This window comes from Aedes albopictus, chromosome 3 (assembly GCF_035046485.1).
Source record: "Aedes albopictus strain Foshan chromosome 3, AalbF5, whole genome shotgun sequence".
NCBI lineage: Eukaryota > Metazoa > Arthropoda > Insecta > Diptera > Culicidae > Aedes > Aedes albopictus.
The window spans coordinates 421,351,111-421,374,772 of record NC_085138.1 but is presented as its reverse complement, the minus strand read 5'-3'; the positions used below and the strand labels follow the sequence as shown (position 1 = coordinate 421,374,772).

Below are 23,662 nucleotides of genomic sequence, written 5' to 3'. Positions count from 1 at the left end.
CCTTATTGGAATTATATTGCACTTATTTCTTACAATTGCAACAGATAGCCGTAATATGGATAAATGCAAACCTTCTTGGAAAAGATTTTGAAGTCTTCTGCGAAATTTATAAAACCCTGGAAGATCATAATCTGTTCTAAAGAATAAGTATTGGGATTGCCATAAAAAGTTGCTGATCACCGTACCCTGCAGATGAATCGGAACGTAAATCGTAGCCGTAACCTCTAGAACCGTGGAGTTCTCTTCCAATCCAAACAGAACACGTAAAAACACTATTCTCTCAACCAATATATCCAATGTGATGCAGACATCTTGCTACTGCAATCATAAGAAACCCAGAATTTGGTGCTTGCTCAGAGTTGAGCATTGAATAGTTTCTTTGATGTGTATGAAGTTCAACCGTAGCCGAGAGGAACCATACCCGATGAACAATGCAGCCCAAGCTGATGAAGACGATACGATGATGATGATGAAAGATGATATGCTCCCAACAACAACGACTGATGGAACAGAGAGCCGCAGCACGTAGGGCAGGAGACGAAAATGACATAAATGCGTTCTGACAGTTATTAGCAGGGCTCTAGCATGATTTTTTTCCTGTGTTCAGACTGGATTTTTTTCACGTCCTCGTGTGGTTGGTTAATAATGCCACAAGACCTGGTCGTCCGTTCATCGGTCCAAGATAAACAGAGAAAACGTGCGGATCAGGTCTCCTTGCCGGCTCCGAGCTGTGAGTATCAGAGCCGGGGGTGGATGTACATTGTACAAACCTGAAAATGAACCCATTCGTTGTGATATAAACGGTTCTGATGGGACTTGAGAAGGGCGGTTGCTCGGAGTTAATTGAACGATATGGCAACTGACGTGACGACGAGGCGGGAGTGTTGTAGGGACGATGACGCAGGGCGCGGAAGATGAAGTTATGAATATGGACTGAGGCCAGAAGACGGCATGCGGAGCAGTTTGGTTGTTTATTATACTTTTTTTCCCGAACGGGTAAAGTTTCCTATTTATGCCGCATGCACAGGAGAAACTGGAGCGGAGAACAGTGCGACGGTGCAACCAGTTCCGAAGGAATAAATCATAAATGATTATGTTTTTATGAACTACGGCACACTGGCTTTTGGATGCACTCTTTGAACTTGATGCCATGTGCTGCCACTGCGGTAGTGAAACTCTGCATCTCGCATCGCACTTTCTCGATTCGGTGTAAAACAAATAAATCTTAGACCTTTCTATCGCTGTTTCCAGTTTCGAATTCAACACGTGAAGACTGTTTCAAGGAAAAAATGGACAAGTAAACAAGACGCAAACATTGTTTCCAAGCATAGACATAGGTATTGATGACCGTACACAGACTATGATTGACCAGAACAATCGTAATTGTGCTTAAAATTAATAAACGGGAAACATTCTTATTGTGAGCAGTACGAGGATAAAACATTTAAAATGTTAACAACGACTCAACCATGTCCTTACATGGCCACCATCTGGATGCTGGGTTCGCCGTATAGTGTAGCGAGCTCGTGGTTCATCCTACTCCGCCGCACACTATTCTCCTGCACACCGCCGAAGAACTCCGAGTGCTTGCAGGTCTTCCTCGATTATGGTCCATGTCTTGTGTTCATAGAGGACCACTGGTTTTATTAGCGTCTTGTGATTTTTTTTAGACCACAGCTTTTTTCTGAAGCCCGTAGAAGGCACGACTTCCACTGATGATGTGCCTTCGTATTTCACGGGTAGCATTGTTGTCAGCCGTCAGTAAGGATCCCAGATAGACGAATTCCTCCACCACCTCGATGGTATCTCCGTCTATCGTCACATTACTACCTAGACAGACCCGGTATTGTTCGGTTCCGACTGCGAGCATGTATGTACTTTGTTTTGGACGCATTCACCAACAGTCCGACCATTGATTGCCGCTTCGCGTTTCTGGCGGGTGTACAGTTCTGTCGCCGTTCCAAATGTTCTGGCGATAATGTCCATGTCGTCCGCAAAGCACACCAATTCCCTAACAATTTTTGAAAACGACGTGTAGCATTGATTATACGTCGTTTTCAAAATTTATTACTGAATTGACCGGATTTTGTGAAAATCGTAGTCCGGCTGTTGAGCCCGGCTCGTCGCATTACACCTTCCAGAGCGATGTTGAAGAGTAGGCAAGAGAGTCCGTCACTTCATCGCAGTCCCCGCCGATAATCGAATTAACTGGATAGTTCACCCGCAACCCTTACGCACACCGTCCATCTTTGCTTTAATCAGTCTAGTCAGCTTCTCAGGAAAGCCGTTTTCGTCCATGATTTTCCATAGCTCTGCGCGGTCGCTACTTTTGTATGCCGCTTTGAAGTCCATGAACAGGTGATGCGTTGGGACCTGGTATTCACGGCATTTCTGGAGGATTTGCCGTATGGTAAAGATCTGGTCCGTTGTCGACCGGCCGTCGATGAAGCCAGCTTGATAACTTCCCACGAACTCATTTGTTTTAGGTGACAGACGACGGAAGATGATCTGGGATAGCACTTTGTAGGAAGCATTCAAAATAGTGATCGCCCTGAAGTTCTCACATTCCAAATGGTCGCCATTGTTGTGAATGGGGCAGATTACCCCTTCCTCCCACTTCTCCGTTAGCTGTTCGGTTCTCCAGATCCTGACTATCAACCGGTGCAGACAGGTGGCCAACTTTTCTGGGCCCATCTTGATGAGTTCAGCTGCGATATCATCTTTTCCAGCTGCTTTGTTGGATTTGAGCTGGCGGATGGCATCCTGAACTTCCCTCTTGACTTGATGGCTCATTTTCGTCCTCTACTGCATTGGCGTAGTCGTTCCCTCAGTTTTCGTGGTTTCCCGTGTCTACGTCATCCACGCCATTCAGGTGCTCGTCGAAGTGCTGCTTCTACCATTCGATCACTTCACGTCCGTCCGTCAAGAGGCCTCCACCTTTATCCCTGCATATTTCGGCTCACGGCACGAAGCCGTTGCGGGATTTTTTTGAGAATTCTGCAGAGGATTCTTTCAGAAAATTCAGAAATTCCTCCAATATTTGTTCTGGAAATTCCTTTGAGAAAACATCGACAAATAATTCCGAGGATTCTACCAGAAATGTCTCCGTAAATTACTCTAGAGAATCCTTCAACAAGTTCTCTGAGGTTTTCTGCAAGAATACTTCCAAAGATGAGCTTTTCCAGTCCAAATCACAAAAAGCTTTGCCATTTTTGACTCGATGTTTTTTATTTTGAAAGAGATTTTGTTCATGTGATGTACAGGGGATAGACAAAATGATCGGGACAGGCAAAATTTTCACTTTTCAAAAAATGTTCAACTGGCTGTAACTATTCTAAAAACGCATCAAATATTTTCAAATTTACACTGTAAGTTGACCAACTAGTTGTGTATCAGTGGTCCAAACTTGGAAAAGATCGGGCTATTCTGCACGAAGTTATAAAGATTCTTGGAAAAGGCATAATTATACGATAGCCAACTTTGAGCTGTTATGTCTCCAGATTCAATGAACCGATTGCAATGAAATTTTGACGATTCACGACTTATATAATGAACTCTGAAAAACATTTGACTTAACTTGAAACAACAAGAAAAAAAGTTATAGCGATTTTATTTATTTCACGATTTTTGGATTATTTGGTGTTTTATTAGAAAGTTTTGGATAATTTGGTGTTTTATTAGAAAAATAATCTAATCTTTATAATTTTCTGCCGTGGTAAGAATTTTAAGTTAAGTCAAAGGTCATTAAAGATTCATAAATGGTCAAAATTTCATTGCAATCGGTTCATTGAATCCGGAGATATAACAGCTCAAAGTTGGCTATCGAATAATTATGCCTTTTTCAAGAGTTTTTATAACTTCGTGGAGAATGGCTCGATCTTTTCCAAATTTAAACCACTAATACACAACTAGATGGTTAACTTACAGTAAAAATTTGCGAATATTTGATGCTTTTTTCGAAATGTTACATCTAGTGTAACATTTTTTGAAAAGTGAAAATTTTACCTGTCCCGATCATTTTGTCTATCCCCTGTATTTCATGAATCTTTTGCTTTAGCATCAACATATAACCATTTTTCCACACCTAACTTATTAAAAAGCGTATGAAAAAACCATGGAAAAACATTTTTTTTCTGTAAAAAGTTTTAACCTTTGAAATGATGTCTTCGAAGATGTTTGACGATATTTAAAGGATTTATAGAAAAAAAAATACATTGAGAGTAATATTCATCGCAGATCTATTTTAGATGTCATATTATTTTCATTTTTCCAAAAACCTTAACTTTCGATTTTTTTTTAATTATATTTTTGGAGAAAGTCGACTTTTAGCCTCAAAATTTCCCAAGTTAACCAAAATGGTCAACACCAAATGCTTCTAACTAATTTATTCTCGATTTTTTATAACTAAATTTATACGGCTCAGAGTGGGTCCGTGGCGTTGTTGGCTACACGTTCGCTTGATAAGTGGATGGTCATGGGTTAGATTCCCCTCAACAAAAAACTAGTTACCCGCTTGAAGAGACACATGAGCCCATCCGTCCAACACTATGGCCGTCTGGAATGCGGACTGAAGAAAGAGTGCAAAAGAGGCAACGTCGCAGCAGATCCAAAAATAGAATTAAGTAGATAAAGTAGATACACAGCCACTGTTCAAATGGGCAATTGGTAATTGATGTCGCTTTCGTGATGCCCAAGTTGGTGAATAGAGCTTATAGTGTAAGGAAGGAGATATGTAGAAAAAAAAAGAGTGGAACGTACCACTCTTAAGCAAACTTTAGCTGTTAGAAACTGTTATTCAGATAGTTCTGTTGCTTTGAAAGTTACAGCAAATTTAAAAAAATTCTAAAAAATGTAAAAGACCTTGTGAAATGCTATTCGATTTTTTTTTTTTGACTAAACTGTTATCAGATTTTAGGATTAATTATTTCTCAGATACGTAGATTTTTTTATTTTTGAATTCGCTGTAACTCAAGCATGGTTGGATGTAGGAAAAACATTATAGCTAGTTTTTTTTTTCATTGGAGCTTGCAGGTAGAATCTATTTTTTATAAAAAAACATCTCAAAAATTGTTTCCTTTTGATTGTTTTAAAAATCGATGAGAAATGAAAATTCGAAAAAAAAAGTTAGGAGCATTTGATCTGATCATCTTGAGCTACTAGGCACATTTTAAGGCTAGAAATCAGCTTTGTACAGAAAAGAAATCTAAGGATAAGATTTTTAGAAAATTAAATTATATGACATGTTCCAAAAATTGACGATAAATATTACTTTCAGGGTAGTGTAGTGCCGAACTAGCGATACGGAGTCGTGAGTTCGAATCCCACTAAATCACGTGGTATTTTTTCACATATCTCGCAATTTGTCAATCAAACGTACTCTGCCTAAAAATACTTCAAATTTTACGTCTATTTCAGACATACTGGCCGACTGGTACAACCGAAAAAGGGCAATAAATTCATTGTCACTACGAACTCCTCCGAAGTTTCTTTCTGCTCTATAGGAGTTCTCAATTATATTGCATTTTAAATTAAGGCATCCATGAAAAAACTCAGGAATCCTTGAGTCCTCGATTATAGAAACGACTGAATCGGACGCAAGTATTGCGAAACATAATCATTTTTTCAAGAAGATTTATTAAATAGCAAAATAAGTCATTGAAAAAAAAACCAGAAAGTAACTGTATAAAGGGCACTAAAGAACTATATTGAAGAGCGACTTAATTGCACTTCTTTAGTGCTGCTAAATATTATTCCATAAAATCTTCAGCGCCATTAATGACAAAATTTATATATTTACTGTATTGGCGGACTTTTGCGCTAAAAATTCCAAATAAATAAAACATTAAAATTTATTTGAATTTGTATTTAAATTATTATCGCAAATTGAAGAAGAAGCCCACAAGAAGTTTCCTAGCATATTTTATTTAGAAAAAAAGGTCTCAAAAACTGCTCCCAACGGTCAGATTTATGCTTGTTTCGAGAGCCAAAGTGCTCCCAATTGTTTTAAAAATTGAGAATTGGAGTACAGAAAAGGAATGTGAGTTATCTCCTCTACTTTCTATTTTTGATATGGGAGTGTAGAATAAACCCATTTCCATTAGAAAAGAGTTTAAATATGTATAATCCTTTCTGAAACAAAACCCAAGTTCCACTCAAACTAAGTTCAGTGGACGATTAGCTAGGATAACCTCCCGCGCCCCTGCTTTCAAAGTATCTATGTCAACGCAAGCGTGAAAAAAGTCAATCACAATAAAATGTAGACTTACGGATGATGTCCAGCTTGGCCGGCGGGGTGGCGACCCGGGCCCCGGAGGAACGAGCCGTCGCCAGGCACACGTAATCTCCACTGTCGGACCACTGCGAGACGCCGTTTATATGCAGATTGGTCCCATTCAAATACACACGCCGGTCCAGTCGGATGGGATTGCCTGTATGGGGGGCGCGGATGGAACGAACGGCACAAAGCACGGAGAACATGGAAAGAAAGAAAAACCAGGGGTTAGCAGATGGTCATATAATAAAAATTAATGTTCCGACGACGGACGAGTGGGAGACGAAGCGCGGATGTCACCACACCGGCTCTAGCAGTAGCAGCAACAGCAGAGCGGTATCGGTAGTAGCATTTTTGTATATTTCGGCTAAAAGCAAACAGAGCATCCGGAACCGGAGCAGAAATTGAATTCCAAATCAAGAAATTTCAGAACAGAGAAATTAATGCAAATTCTAAGGTGCTTCTCGGCGGTGCGGTGGAGGAACCGTGCATTGGATGCCCGTCGGTTGTTCTTGGATAGTGATTCGCTTCTAGGGCTTTTTCAGAGTGCAGACGGTCTGTGACAAAAGGTCGATTGATAGAAGGCTGATTTATCCCCACCAAACTTTTAAAAAGGACGTCTGAAAAAAAAAACCTAATTTTCTTCTGCAAAAAAAATATAACTCGAAAACGGTTTGCTGGATTGAAATGATATCTCGAAGATATTTGAGGATATTTGAAGGAATATTAGAAAAAAATACACTGAAATAAATATTTATCGTGAATCTAAGTTATATGATATTATATAATTTCAATTTTTAAAATCCTTCGTCGAAGAGTGTACAGTAGACGTTCGATAAGTGCAACATGTTTACGTTTCAGTTACTGAATGAAATTCGCTAACTGCAACGACTGACAGCCGCCAAACAGTTGTCAGTTGCTGTTGGACGCAGCCAGAATGCACTTAAAAACATCGCAATGACGTCTTGTTTTTGACAGATAGCGGTGCGATAACTGCAAAATTGTTGCACTTAGCGGACTTGCAGTTAAAAATCATTGCAGTTAAACCGTTTGAACCGAGCGAACGTCTACTGTAGTTTTCAGGGCACAAAAATTCATGAAAAATTTGGATATCGGACCAGTTTGGCACGCAGATTAAGAATAAGGAATTATCTCAGCACCGCCAAAGAAGCCAATTCTCGTTTCTTGTGGATATTACAGTAGACGTTCGATAAGTGCAACATGTTTACTTTTCAGTTACCGAATGTAATTCGTTAACTGCAACAACTGGCAGATGTCAAACGGCTGTCAATCGATGTCGGACGCAGCCAAAATGCACTAAAACACATCGCAATGCAGCTGTAGCACCGACGAACCAACGTGACAGTGGTGATTTAAAACTGTCCCCCTCAATTTAACGGTCGACCAGCAAAGCGTGCGAATCCTTCTGTCAAGTCAGCGCAGACGCGAACCTCTTCCTATATGAACACACGGGGGTTTGGGATCAAGCAAGCAAACCAACGCGAACCGTTATAGAGGTGGCGGTAGTGTTCGGCTATTTTTCTCATGGCGTCGCGGACAACAAATTTAAATTTGTTTGTTCTAACTGTCATGTCGGTTCATCGGTGGCTGCAGTGAATCCGAAAAACATCGCAGGTCAGTTGACGTTTTGATTTTGACAGACAGCGGTGCGATAACTGCAAAGTTGTTGCAATTAGTGAACTTACAATTGAAAAGTATTGCAGTTAAAGCGTTTGCACTGAGTGAACATCTGCTATATTCTAAAAAAATGGTAAATTCGGAACTTTGACAACATTCCTGAAAATTTTCTAGTACAGTAGACGTTTGATAAGTGCAGCATGTTTACGTTTCAGTTACCGAATGTAACTCGCTAACTGCAACGACTGACAGACGTCAAACAGTTGTCAATTGCTGTTGGGCGCAGCCAGAATGCACTCTAACACATCGCAATGCAGCTACAGTGCATCCGAAAAACATTACAACTCTGTTGACGTTTTATTTTTGACAGATAGCGGTGCGAAAATTGCAAAATTAAAAGCATTGCAGTTAAAGTGTTTGCACCGAGCGAACGTCTACTGTACACTGGACCTTCCTGAGGAGTATTTTTGAAAGAGGCTGCCTACCCAGAGGGATTGAGAAGATTTTTAGGTGGTTACAGGAGGGCTTTAGGGGTGTTTCAGGAATAGAGAGGTGGTAGAGAGTGACGGGGCTTCAGAGATGTTTCAACGAGTTTCAGGGTGCTCTGGAACCGCTGCAGTCCTTTGAAAAGTTTCTGAAACTTCCCTCTTAAAACATCCCTGAAAACCCCAGGGTTACAAGCGGTTTTGAGGGTTTCGAGGGACATAGGGGTGTTACAGAAGGAGTTCAGAGATGTTTCTGGATATTTAATTCTCGGGGATTTCGGCTTTCAGTCAAAGAAAAGCGTTGATTTTCTTATCTCATCGCCAACGTTTCGATCCAGATGTTGGGATCTTCTTCAGGGCCTGCGGTTTATTCGTTTAATTAGGATGGTTAACAGACTACATAAAGACTACACTTACTCGAAATTAATCAATTTTGTCCAATCCCGTGTACATCTCACGGTTGATTGTCTCGTTTTGAATTTGCACTGCACAAGTCTCACTGTGGATTTAAAGTCGTCAGAGAAGTAGTTTTGGGAACACGGAATATAAGGGTACATACTTTACTGCCAGCACCCCCGAAGGTAGTGGGTGGGTGGTACAAAATGGGAGGTCTACACCAGGAGGATCCACGACACTTGCCAACACTGCCAGAGCTAACAGCTGATCGAACATTACTGAGGGATTTGTATATTGTGTGGTGTTTGGGTGGTTGTGTCTGTCTGTGTTAGTTGGGATGGGTAGTCGTTGGATTCGGGTCGATTATAACTATTTGTAGACGACGCACGACTCTCCTCTCTTCGGGTTTTGATAGAGGAGAGTAATGCCGTTTTTCTTTTTGAACCTGGGTTGGAACTGGATTGGCGGAAAATGTGTAAACAAACAACGTCAAACAAAGTTTAGTACAAGCGAAACCGAAGTCGGGTTGGGGTTGAAACTGTGATCTGATCCAGTTCCAACCCAGGTTGGAACTGGATAATAAAGAAAAACGGCATAAATGTGCGTACGCACAGCTGAGATTATCGGTGTCTGTCCGATGGTTGACCGTGTTGGATGTAGTCGCGATCTGGCACATTTCCAACACTTGCAGAGCTTGCTTCTTGTACGTTATATCGACGATAGTGGGATTGCTAATGTTGAACCGGTGTTGGTGGGTGATGCAATGGTTGATCAATGCTGATTTTTCCCGTAGTTGTTGTACTGGAAGATCGGTATTTTGCTGCCCTTGCGCTAGATGCTGTTCCAGTGTGTTGACATGGGTTTGGTGTCCATACATGCGATTGCGGAGTTTATTCGCCGTCATGCCAATGTATTTGCCGGGGCAGTTTTGACAGTCGATCCTGTATATTACGTTGCTTTTGCTCATGTCCGGTACCGGATCTTTAGCATTACGATACAGCTTCCCCACTGTGTTGTTGTTGCTGTGTGAAATCCCAACAGCGAGTCCACTGCTGTGTATTATCCGTTTTAGGGATGGTGTCAGGCCTTGGATGTATGGGATCGATCGATAGATGGTTGGTTTCTCCGGTGTGTCTATACGCTGTGTCTGACGCAATAGACGATTGATGAGAGCTGAAGGATAATCATTCTTTCTGAGGTGTGTATGAATCAGCTGTTCTTGTTGTTCCGAACTGCGAGTGGTGCTCAAGCTACGGACTCGGTCGATAAAATTCCTGGCCACCGAAAGTTTTTGATCCATGGAGTGGAACGAGAAAAAGTTAAGCATTCTACCGGATGCGATAGGCTTGGTATACCAGTCCGTTTTGATGGTGCCATCTGGTAGCCTAATTAACAACAAATCCAGGAATGGTAGTTGACAGTTAACCTCCACCTCGGATGTAAACACAATCCTTGGGTTCATTGTGTTGAAAACATCTAACACTGCGTTCACTTGGTCTTTATGAAGCACAAGGAACAAATCGTCCACATATTTTCGTATAAACTGCGGAAGAATGTTAGCAGTTCGTAATGCTCTCGTCAAAAGGTTCTCCATAACGATGTCAGCCAATATTGGAGAAAGAGGACTTCCCATTGCCGTGCCTGATATTTGGTGGTAGAATTTTTGGCGGAAACAAAAGAAACTGCCACTTATGCAGAAGTCCACGATTTCCAGGAAAAGATCCAGGTTTATGTTCGTATTAACCTGTATCTCGTTCCACATCATAATGATGTCGTGGATGACGACGTCTTTAGTAACGTTGGTGAACAACGATACTGCATCAAAAGACACCAGTACGTGGTCTGTCGGTATTGTCAATTGATTGACGTATGCGCAGAACGTTTTCGAGTCAACAGCATTATACTGACTCTTGAACGAATTTTGGAGTATATCAGCTATGAACTTACTCAAATGGTACGTAGGAGATGTTGTGTTGGGAACCACTGGCCTGAGCGGTAAGCTCGGCTTGTGTGCCTTCGGCTGTCCGTATATACGAGGACACACAGCGTTGTAGCTTGTGAGTCTGTGTTTCGTTCGGGCATCTATCAGCTGTAGCGCGTACAGTCTCCTGACAATGTTGTTGTTGCCCCGTTCGTAATTTTAATGCCCCGGGGTAATTTTAATGAGTATCAAGGATTTTCAGCGGGTTTTAGAGGCGTTACAGGTAGTTTCAAGGGGTTTCAGGCGTGTTTTGGTGTGCTTCAGGAGGTTTCAGAGGTATTACAAAGGGTTTCAGTTTCTATTCGGGCAGTTGTCAAGGATTTTATGGCTATAGTAGTTTCAGAAGATTATCATCGGGTCTCGGAGAAGTGACAGAGAGCTTTAGGTGATTTTTTGGGAGGTTACAGAGAATTGCAGGTGCATTACAGTGGGGAACTCGGTGATGTTTCTGGAGGTTTCGGAGAATTTTCTACAGTTTTATGGGACGTCACATTTGGTGTTAGAGGAATTCTTGGGGTTTTAGGAGGGTTACAGATGTGTAACGGGGGGTCAGGGAGTTTCAGGGGGCTTTCAGTGTCATTTCAATAAGTTTCAGAGGATTTTCAGGTGCGTTACAGGCATTTTGAAGAGGTGTCAAGCGATTTCCTGGGACGTTCCAGGGCATTCCAGAGGATTATCAGCGGGTTTCAGAAGCATTGCAGGGAGTTTCAGGGCCATTTGGAGGGGGGGGGGTTTGTAAGGTTAAACACGCAATACATGAGGTACTTCAGGAGATTTAAGAGGATTCACAGAGAGTTTTGCGGACAATTCTGGGGGTTTCGAGGCCCCACGGTATAATAGGGAGACCCAGAAGGTGTCATGAGGTTTTCGGCGTCATTTTAATGAGTTTCAAAGGATTTTCGACAAGTTTTAAAGGCGTTACAGGTAGTTTCAGGAGGTTTCAGCTAGTTTCAATCGGTTTCAGACGTGTTTAGTGTGTTTCAGAAGGTTTCATGGCTGTTAGTAAGAGCTTCAGGGGTGTTTTGGGTAGTTTTGAAGAATATTATGGCTACAAGAAGTTAAATGGAGTTTCATTCCTGGCCTCCGAAAATCACCTGAAATCCCCGCAAACCTCCTGTATCACTCCTGACCTTTCTAAAACGCCCCCGAAACCCCCGAGAAACCTCCAGTAACTTTCAATAAACCTTTTGACCTCCTCTTATCAACTAAAGTGTCCCCTAGAAGCCTCTAGAACCTTTTGAAGCTTCTCTGAAAATCCCTTGGAAACTCCTTCAAACCACCCCCTGTAACGTCCCAGAAACCCGCTGTTTTATTACTCTCAAAGTATGTAACCCCTTAAACCATTTCTGATAGGTTTCTTGCACACGTTTTATTACATTCCATAAAGAGATTTTATAAATAAATTTTCAGACCTAACAAGACTTTTTAGGAACGTCAAAAAAATGCATAGAATAACTATGTTATTCATGACTACTTCTACCAATAGAGATAATTAATCGTCCTCTATAGTTTACTAACTCTGTTATTCTACCAGGGATCATAAATTTCTTCAGAACTGTTTTAAATATTTGTGCAATGAATCCCGCACAAATTCTACCATGGATATCACTAAAAAAGGTCTAGTTGAAGAATAGAACTGATATGATATTTTAGGAGATTTTAACATTTACCTAATTGACCGTTTATAACTCGACATTTAACGTTTCGTGTTTCGACCTTTGTCTTTCGACGTTTTGCCACTCAACCCAGAACATCGTAAAAGTTCCAATGCAGATTCCTTCGCCTTCCCAGTAGAATATATCCATACAATTTTTACGCGCCACCCCCACACCGCCGTCTCCGCCTGCTATCAAAACCTTTTTTCTTGTCTTCGCAAAACTTACCGTTCAACGTCCAGGAAAAGTCGATCTCATCGTCGAAGAAAGCTCGACACTGGAACACGACCGACTCGCCCTCGTACACCTGGGTGTACTTGGGCAAAACCGTAAATTGGAACTCGGCCCGAACGACCACGGCGACGAACGCTGTTAGGAGGAAAGAAAAACAGAAAATTCAAATTAGTCTCCGTCTCGAACGAAGGATCGCAGTTCTGGCGCACGGGAAAATTCTAGGGTTGTCCTTCCCCTCGCCGATCTCCTCCCTCCCACCACCCTCCACTTCACGAGGCAAATCACCCAGCCACCCGTGATGACATTCCGTTGAATCGTCACTCTGTGTACTCTCCGACGTTGGAATCGAAGCAAGCGTGGTGAGAATTTTCGCCACCGTATTCCGGCGTTCTGCCTTATCAACTTCCTCTTCCTAACGCGGCAGCGGAGGAAACGGTGAGTCAAAATTTTTGAATTGCCGGAAAACTTCCTTTTCCGATGGGAAAAATCGGTATACCTACTGCAGCAGCACAGTGCGGAAGCGGAGCTGTTAAAAGCGCGCCTCGGAGAGTTCAGTTTGTGTCACAGCCTACTTTATTCGGTCGAGATGTGATAAGAAAGAATTTAACTCTTTCGTCAACAAGCAGCGGGGGGGGGGGGGGGGGGAATGAAGGAATCAATTTTCGTCCAATCTGGGAGTACATTTTCGATTTGAGAAAGAGTTGAGGTTTGAATAGCTGATTTTGTGAGATGAATTCCGATAAGCACGTTTTCGGTGACATAACTTTTTATTGAATGTTTAAGTTAGTTTTGAGTGCTTTTTGACGTTGCGAAAATTGTGAATAGCAGCAGGCGTTGTCACGTTTCTGTTAGGTTGTCATTCTAGTCCTAGAGGGAAATGATAACATGTAGCTTTTATCGAAGACTACTTTATCAAGAAGACATGCAACTCTGTTATTTTCCCAAACTAACGGCAAGCGTCACTGACGGCACCGCCGCCTGGTGAGCTAAGGTGGTATCTTTGTGTAAAAGCGTAAGGGTGTATTGGTACAAGTATGATAATTTACACACACTATCATGAATAGTGCCACCTTCATCCGGGGTGGCGCTGCTAGCATTGACTCCCGATTTTCAGCAGTGCTGCAAGTCTTCTTGATAATGTGGTCTTCGCTTTTATCGAACGTTCTGTAGACTGCACCGATAACCCAATGGCATAGACAAACATACGTATTAGTCTGTGCACCAGTTTATGCTATCTTTCTCCCTCTTTTGGAAATTTTGAAAACGGGGACCTCAGTATACGTCAAATTTCCTATAGGAAAGAGCAAGACAGCATCAAAGGCTGCACAGGCTAATTACTTCCCACCTACTCACTTCCTATCGTTGATGCTGTGGCAGCTCAAGACGCTGGTACCGTTTTTCCTGTTGCTTGACGTTCGGTCTCTACCGCCACCTAGCAGGTGATTTGCAGCGTGATCAGCATTGCGCGGTGGTACATCTGTTTGTCTGTGCCAATAGAATACTGTATGATAGACCAAAAACCACAGCTTTTCTGTGTCAACCGCGCACAGCATATGATTAGCATAAAATATGCTAGTCGCGAAAAAGACTCCGAAGCACGCAATATTAACTTCTTTGCCGCCTGTGACCCATCCGTGGTGCTGTCAGCACCGTCAGAGAGTTTATTTATTTACATTTCCGAAGAATATGAGAATAAAAAAACGCCAACTGTGTCAAAAGTTTTGTTGATTGATTTTTGTACTGTGATTCTAGCGAACGTCGGCTCAAATTGATTCTCCGATAAATCTGCACCAGATGTCGAATCCAACTCCAGTTGCCACGTGAATGTCCTTATTAAACTTTTTTCTCATTTTCAATTTTGTCAACGCGACACACCGTTTCGTCCAATTGGACCAATTTACACGATCACAGGTGATTTAAGTATGGTTTTAGATGCAAGTATGGTTGCACTTTTTGGTCATAAATCTCTAGGTTGTGATGCAATCTTGCGTCTAAGTGTAAAAAAGTTTGATTGAATCTTGTATGGCGAGAAAAGTAGAGTTTTCATCTATTTCCCGTCCATCTAAGCATCGACCAATAACGATCGCATTCATTCTTGCACCTCGTTAGCAATTGCAATTATCATGTAAGACTATTTTAAAGGAACTATAATTTTCAATAATATGATTGAATAATTGCCCCTCGAATTCTGTTTCCGTCTAGGCAGCGTCGATTTTGGGCACAACCAGAGGTCAGTTCCCGGCACAACTTTCACATGACACTATGGTACATAGAATAGTCAACAATTATGGTGGGCGTTTATTCGAAAAGTTGGTAAAATTCTTCACAATCCAAATCAAATTATTTACTGGTTCCCGTATGCGTCAGGTAATCCTGGAGAAGGTCTTGGAAACATCTCTAAATAGATGATTGAAGGATTTCTGAAATTTCCGAAGAAATTGCTGAATGAAGTTTTGAAGAGAACCTGAGAGGAATTTCTGAAAAAAAAATCACTTGAGGAAATCCTGTAGCGATCCCTAAAAGATTTCCTGGGTAAATCTCTGAAGAAACACCAATCCCTGGAGCAATTCCTGCAAGAATCTCTGGAAGAAACTCTGTAGAATCCCTGGAGGAATTTCCGGAGGAATCCCTGGAAAAATTTCTGGAAGTAAAATTGAAGGAATTCCTGTATAAATTATGGGAGGAATAGCTAGAGAAATTTCTGAAGAGATCTCATGAGGAAATCCTAGAATCAAAGCCTAGATAAGTTTCTGGAGGATTCCTTGGGGGCATTTCTGGAGAAGTTCCTGGAGGAATTCTCAGAGGAATCCCTAAAAAATTTCAGAAGAAATCTCTTGAGGAATTTCTGCACGAAATCTTAGAGAAATTTCTGAAGGAATCCTTGGAGGAATTCTTGGAGAAATCCCAGAAATTTAGGCGCTGTACAAACTGTAAGTGCAGTTGTCAGTTGTGATCGCTCTCGTAGTGTCCCAGTCCCTAAAAAATTCCTGAAAGTATTCCTGGAGAATTTCCTGGAAGTATCTATGAAGATATCCGTATAGGATTTCCTGGAGAAATTTCTGGAGGAATTGCTGACATTGCATCTAAAGGTTGCCCGGGAGCAATTCCTGTAAAAAATCCTGGAGAAATGCCTGGAAGAATTCCTAGAGGTATTGCTGTGGGAGTTGCCGGAGGAATCTCTAGATGAATTCTTGAAAGCATTACTCGATGAATTTCAAGAGAAAACTCAAGAGGAATTCAGAGAGATTTCTATTTCTATTTCCGTTATCTATTTCTGAAAAAATCCCTTGAGAAATTCCAGGAGGAATACCTGGAGGAATTTCTGAAATATTCCTGAAGGAATTCCTGGAGAAATTCCTAGAGGATTTCCTAGAGCAATCTTCAAAGGATTACCTGGAGGATTTCATGAGGAAATCCCTGGAGAAATACCTTGAGGAATCCCTAGAAGAATTGCTGACATCGTTTCTGAAGGATGTCCAGGAGCAATTCCTGGAGAAATACCTGGAAGAATTCCTGGAAAAAAAAAAACATGGGTAATTCCTCGAGGAGCTCCTGGAGAAGTTCCTGGATAAATTCATGGATAAAATTCTGGAGGAATTCCTGGAGGAATTCCTAGAGATTTTTGTGTGGGAATTACTGGAGGAATCTCAAGAGGAATTCTAGAAATTATTACTGGATAAATTTTTAGAGGAATCTGCAGAAGAATTCTGGAAGATTTCTATTTCTATTATTTTTCTATTTCTGAAAAATGCAATGTAGATAATCCTGGAGGAATTTCTAGTGGAATTTCAGGAGGAATTCCTGGAGAAATCCTCGAAGAAATTCTTGAAGGTGTCCCTGGGGAAATCCTTGAAGAAACCCGTGGAGGAATCTCTAAAAGAATTCCTGGTGGAATCGCTGAAAAATTCCTGGAGAATTCCTGGAAGAATTTTGGATGAAATCTCTGAAGGATTTGCTGGAAGACTCCTTAGAGGAACTTCTGGAGGATTTCCTGGAGGTATCTTCGAACGACATCCTGAAGGTATCTTCGAAGGATTTCCTGGAGGAATCTCTAGGGAAATTGCTGGAGAAAAGAGAAAGGAGGTTTTCCTTCGCGAATTGCTGGGGGAATCCTTGAAGGAATTCCTGGAGGAATCTATGGAAGAATTCTTGCAACAATTACTGGATGAATTTCTGGAGGAATCTCTACAGGAACTTTGAGAGAACTTTCTGAATCCCCTGAGAAATTCCTGGAGGAATTTCTAGAGAAATATTTGAATTATTCCTGGAGAAATCCACGAAGGATTTTCTGAAGGAATCCCTGGAGACATTCGTAGAGAAATCTCTGGAAAAATCCCCGAAAAAGTTCCTGGAGGGTTTTTTTTGCGGAATTCCTGGAGGAATCCCTGCAGCAATTCCTGGAGAAAAATTTGGAAGAATTCTTGGAGGAATTCCTGGAATCCAGAAGGTATTCCCAGAGAAAATCCTAAAGAATTTCTGAAGTAATCCCTGAAGGATTTTCTGGAAAAATTCCTGGATAAATTTCTGACATAATTTATGATGGAATTCATTGATTAAAATTTCTGGATGAAATCTTGGAGGAAACCCCTGGAAGAACGCCTGGGGAATTCCTGAAGGAATTTTTGGAGGAGTCCCTGAAGCAATTCCTGGAGGAATATCAGGTGGAACTTCTTGCGGAACGGCTGAAAAATTCTTGGAGAAATCTCTGCAAGAATCCAAGGAGGAATCCTTGGAAGAGTGCCTGGAAAATTTCCTGGAAGAATGCCTGGGCGAATTCCTGGTGGAATTCTTGGAGGATTCCCTGAAGTAATTCTTTAGAGGAATTCCTGTAGGAGTCTCTGGAAAAAAAAATTGGAAGATTCCTTTCAAGAATTTCCGGGTAAATTTCTGGATAAAGTTGTTCCAAATCCCTGCAACAATTCCCAGAGGAATCCCAGGAATAATTCCTGGAGAAGAAATTCGTGGAGGAATCCCTTGAGAAATTCCTGGAGTAACCCAGGAAAAATTCCTGAGAAAATTGCAGATGGAATCCTTGGAGAAATCCTGAAGGAATTCTAAGAAGAGTTCGTGAAAGAACTTCTTGAGGAATCCTTGAAGCAGTTCTTGAAGGAATCCCTGCAAGAATTCCTGAAGAAACCCCAGCAGGAATCCCGGAAGCAATTCCTAGAGGCATTCCTAAGGGAAGTACTGAACAGTCCCTAGAAGAAGCACTGGATTCATTCCTGCAGGAGTTCCTGAAAGAATTCCAAGAGGAACTCCTGAAGAAATTCTGAAAAGTATTCCTGAGGCAATTCCTGGAGGATTTGTTAAAATAATCCCTGAAGTTGTTCCTGAAAGAAACACAGAAGAATCCGGGAATCTCTGGAGGAATTCTTGAAGGAAAATCTGGAGAAATCCCATGAGAATCCCGGAAACAATCCCATGAGGAATTCCTTAAGAAATCCCAGGAAAACTTAACAAATTCCTGGAAGAATTTCTCGAGGGATTTCTGTAGGAAAAAAATATAAAGGAATTCATGTCTACAATAATTTTAGGGCGAGTTTTTGTTGGAATCTTTTGATGGACTCCCAAAAGAGTGTTTTGTACAATATTTTAAAGAATTCCTATATTAATTTCAGTCTAAATTTTTTTGTAATGGTTTCTGGATGATATTTCTGCTGAAACACTTCGAATCATTCCAGATTGAATTATTGGAGCAATTTGTAGTGGTAATCTTGAAGGAATATATGGAGAAATCTTTGAAGGCACACTTGCAGAAATACCTAAAAGAATTTCTGTTGACACTCCTTCGGGAATCCCTGGATAAATTTCTGGAGGAATCCTCATGAAAAGCACTGGAACAGTCACTGAAGGAGCCTCTAAAGATATCCCAGAGCTAGGAGTTCCACAGTTCTTGGCAAGATGGCCCATTCATTAATGGCACTATATCCAGTGTTAGGCAATCATAAGTCAAAATGCCCCTCCTGACCACACCCGATATATATTATATTCAAAGACTTCAGAAGTGATTACTCAAGAACTCACTGTACTTGAAACACATAAACATTTAGTGGCATTCAATAGATTATAAAGCGCTTTTTTCTCGAATTCCTGAGAAAAGTTTATTTTTTTTATTGTTCGATTTTTTTTAAATATCCAATTCAACTAGCCATTTGACTAGCATGATACTTAACAGGTTAGTGGTTAGCAACTGCTCTGAATATGTCGTCTAGCTTCAACGAATGCTTTAACTGTCATTTTGACTCCTATCTTGCAAACTACCAAGACAGTTTAATATGATGTTAATTTTCTTGAAGTTACATTTTTAGTCTTGTAAGAGAGGACAAAGCATTAGTTAAATCATGTCTTCATGTTAATTTGGTTTCAAGAGCCAACCCTTTTTATGTCTCGTAGACTTATTATACTTTATTGAGCAATGATAACTTCAATATATATCACCTGAGGTGCGTCCACAACAATCTCAGTATCTGCTCAGTTATATTCGCATTTGGAACATATTCAAATACTATTCGTTCCTGTTTTTCTAGTCACGCTCAGCCTAAAGTTTAGTTTTGTCTTTCGCCTTCTCAGCTGCCACTTAATTGGTGTGAAATTTCATGTTTAATGGTTCATTTTAACTATAAAGCTCAGATTGGAGTTCAAGAGAAATCGCTCAAGAAACTTCTAGAACGATTCCTGGCAGAAACTTTCTACGGTGACTGCCATTTGAACTGTCATTTCTTCGCAACTGCGTACTGCGATCGAAGAAAAACGGTTTCTTGAGCGATTCAGCCAAGGAATTTCCCATGCATCAAGATAAGCCGAGAAATTCCTTCTGATCTGCAAACAGCCCTTAAATCTGCGTTGGCTGGTAATCTGTTTCTTACGAAATTTACGACACTGTTGCGTTTTTAGTACTTCATTTTTTAATAACACAATTCGCCTTATACGGCTCTACAAAGAATCGACTATATCTGCCTTGCAAGTCTTACCGCTTTCAACGGCATTTCCACCTTCAACGGCTTTTTTCGCCTTCAACAGCTTTTCACTCTCCGACGGATCTTTCCGCCATCAACAGTTTTTCGCCTTAGTCGGCTCTTCTGCCTATAACATTTTTCCTGCTTTCGAAAAGTCTTTCCGCCTTCAACGGCTTTTCTATCTGTAATCCTTTCCGCCTTTTACGGCTATTTCAAGAATGTCGCCTTCATTAGCTTTTATCGCCTTCATTGGCTTTCATCGCCTTCACTGGCTTTTAACAGCAAGGGCAAAATTTGATTTCAAAATATTGTTTCACCTCTACGCCTTCCTCGGCCATCCGGTTAACAAATCAATACTTCATTCATCATTCAGCATTAAAGCCTAGATTTAGGACAACAACCCCATTCAACGAGTATCAATATCACAATCAACAAAACTTAGATTTTCTTCACAGTTCTTTATTTCTTTATCTGACAATAGTGATTGTCATCGATTTGAACTAAACAATACCGATCACCATCAAAATCTCTCACAAGTTGATCATTGTCATTAGTCGAAGGTACAAATAGATTGTTTGATTCATATTGAACAGTTAGTACACAATATTTACCTTTTTGATTCCAATGTTGAAATTCAATCACAAGTCATCACCTGGAGGCCATCACCACTCTGCATGCACCACAAACACCACTCATCTCTTTCTTTTTCCAAAGACAACACTTCAAGAGCCGAAATTAAACTAATTTCACATGCACTGTTCACCGTTCTCGTCGCCAATGTGAGAATCTTTCTCTGTAATGATTATTCAACAACTGTATTTATTATTTGTATACACTTTATTACCGATACTTCAATATTACATACAATGATTCACACACCAGACAACAATAACAACATCTCCACATATGACAGATACTCAATGTAAACATACACGCTAAACGTAATAGAGTAATACAATAATTTACAATGTGCATACCACAAGGTACCACAAGACCACAAGATCTATCATCAAATAGTTGCGACTATGGGTTAGTAATGATTGATAATTCACGAGCTGAAAAGTACGCAACAAATTCAGCTTCCGTTTTGTCTGCAACAAAAATTTTCGAGATCATGTCATTATCTGTTAGGGTAGCGAACCACTTGGGCAGCGGCCGGTATTTTGGGCACTCTTCGCTATAACTCATTCAATTTTAAACCAATTGACTTGAAATTTTGCACACGGCCCAATACTATACGTATCTCATCGCGTTCCAAAAATTTTGTCAATTGGTTCAGAATTGGCTGAATTATAGCAGAAAAGTGCCCAAAATAGGACCCCTGCCGAGATGGTTCCACTTCCCTACCAGTAGGGATAAAGAGTAATCGTCGCACCTTCTTTGTTGCTTGTTTTGTGCCTCTTTTGTCTGACAATTCTCTTCACTGTCCTGGATCCTGGAGGAATTTCTGATAAAGCAAAATTCTCGGGAGTAATCCATGATGGAATCTTTGAAGGAAGCTATGGTAAAATTCCTGGAGGACTTCATCGATGCATCCTTGCAGAAGTATCTCTCCTAAGGTAGTGTGAGGATTTCTTGAAGCATTTATTGGAACAAACCCCGAAACAATCACTATCGAAACCTAGCAACGCCCCCCCCCCCTCCCTTCCTCTCTCACTCTCTGACTAGGCCCATGGCCAAAAACAAAAACGTCATTCCTAGACAACTATGGAAATGCAGCGGTGTTGTCGATCTTCAGTAATAACTGTTGTCGAACTAACATTGCTAACATGGTACACATTAAGAATGGTGAGCTAGTTCCAAGTTCCGTTTTTTTTGCCAATCACGAAGTATCTACTTACAAACTATCCGGTCATCTTTACTTATCTACGGATTGAAACTGCCGCTGAAATTTGAATTTGAAATCCAACACGACTTAATTATTATTCCTTAAATTAAGCCAGCTCAAAACAATGCTAATCTCTCCCTTTCCCAGAGTGAGAAACCTATAGAAAGACTCAATGAAATGATATGTTTTAAAACCCTGGATCCCACAGTCATACAGATAAGCTTCTGCTTTGATAGATAGGGAAAGAACCCCGCCAAACAGCCCGAGGCGCGGCAAGGCAGCCGCGCCGGTTATCAAGCAAAGAATGAATATCATTACTTACCAAAGAATGCCGACAGTGCAACGACCACGATCGCACTAAGTGAACTTTTATTACACATTTTCAACACACACGCACAAACGAACGCGGAGGAAACACGCACAACCCGTCTCCGAACTGCACACTTCTTCAATAAAAATATCTTGCAATCGCGCCTTCTACCGCCTTCCTTCTCCGCGCTTTCTTTATCTTCCGCGCTCGCACTTCACCTTTTATCACTCAATTTTTTTTGTTGTATATATTCACGCGGCTCCTCAGCACTCGGTTTTGTTATTTTGATGCTTTTTCTTCTTCGCCGGTTTCTTGTGGTTTGCTGTTGTTGTTGTTATTATTGCTGATTTGCCCTTTTCTTGAAAGACCGCCGCGGCCGTGCGAAACAGTCAGCGAGAGCGAACACTCTTTTTCGATTTCGATTTTATCTCCCACTTACTTCTGCTGTTTCTTCTGCACACCCGACTTCGCTCTCTAGTTGTTTCTTACTTTTTTTAGGTTTCCAGGAGCATTCTTGTGCGATTCTTCAATGACCCAGTCTACATATACTCTTCAATTACTGAAATATTGTTGTTATACTCTCAGCAACGCATCTTCTCATATCACTTTTTTATTATTATTAACACCGTTTTCGGAGGTACATAAAAATTTTAATTAAAACTGACACAAAACGCCTCGCCGAATTCGACATGCAGCAGTCTGCAAATTTATAAAAAAGCAAAAGATTGCACCCAATTTCGATTTTATCACCCTACCCGTCCCTAGGCGCAGGGAGTCTGGCGCTTCCTTGTTCGGCACCCGACGTGAAATTGCATCAAAGCAACCCTCCTCCGCTTTCACAACTCCTCCGGCGCTAGGCGATTGATCCTAGAAGGCCTAGACACCGACGACACCTCTCGTCGAGTCCACGCGTAGCAGTCCTTCCGCAACCGACTCTCCCTTCTTCTGTTCTAGTGTGCGGTTTGCGATTCTTTCTCTCCCGGTTGCTTAGGGAGGAGACACAAACCCAGTGAAAAAGATTACAATAATCTATCCCAACCCAATAAAATTGAAACCCCTCAACGGGACACCGACACACTGCGCTTATCGCTAGAGCAGCCCACTACCACCACTACGGTCTCGCGAGCTCCAGACCAAACACGACCGAACGCCACGACCGGCAAACAGAAACTGGTTTCTGACTTGGACCCGATTCGACCGGCAGCGCGAGCACAGTCCCGTCCGTCGAACACACCTTCCGGCAAGCTTCTTGGCCTTTGCCACCACGACTCCACGCAGAATGAATCATCCATCTAAAAGAATCAGCGATGGAAACCATTTGGCGTTGGTTTTTGGAAGGTTACCATTCCATAGAGCGTCGGAGCGACGAACAGTAACATTATTCCAGACGGTTGCATCTCCGTACTAACATCACTGCTCACAGCAGTGCCATTCCCCTTTATTGGCCGGCTTTATTTCAGGGGAGTAGAGTAGAATGCGTAAGCTTCAATGGAAATTATTGAAATTCCCCTGTATCTGTAAACCGTACACTTATCTCCGATTTTCTTCATTTTGATATAAACAAACGATATGTACAATGGTTTTGTGCCTTTGTTCAAAATTCGGTTCCGTAAAGCGCAATACACGATTGAGCCTAATAAAGGAAACTAATTCCAAACTACTACAGTTATAAAGATACATATGCCGAAGTCTTTACCTCTAATATTCCTCTTTGCCGAAAGGACGTGGCCGATGCCATTAACCATTCGACCCCGGAGAATTGGGTTGTTTAGTGAATAAAATATTGCTATTTTCTATAGCCTAATCGAAAGAGCTCTTTTTTCTGAGTATAACGTGATTTTATTGGATTTCAATACATTTGTTTTGATGGTTAAATTAACAAAACAGTTTTAATTTTCGTGGATAGAA

General features: G+C 41.2%; 1 protein-coding gene across 1 annotated transcript in view; it reads right to left on the bottom strand.

The window, feature by feature from the left end:
- LOC109433505 (tyrosine-protein kinase-like otk) overlaps positions 1-23,193 on the bottom strand; it is a 228,837-nt gene extending 205,644 nt beyond the window's left edge. Inside the window, exons 1-4 of the mRNA XM_062856369.1 lie at positions 22,829-23,193; positions 21,767-22,453; positions 12,655-12,795; positions 6,267-6,428 (exon numbers count right to left, since the gene is read on the bottom strand). Of these exons, the coding sequence (XP_062712353.1) occupies positions 6,267-6,428; positions 12,655-12,795; positions 21,767-21,824 (361 nt within the window). The 5' untranslated portion in view covers positions 21,825-22,453; positions 22,829-23,193. The remainder of the gene's footprint in view (positions 1-6,266; positions 6,429-12,654; positions 12,796-21,766; positions 22,454-22,828) is intronic.
- Positions 23,194-23,662: the final 469 nt, after the last annotated feature.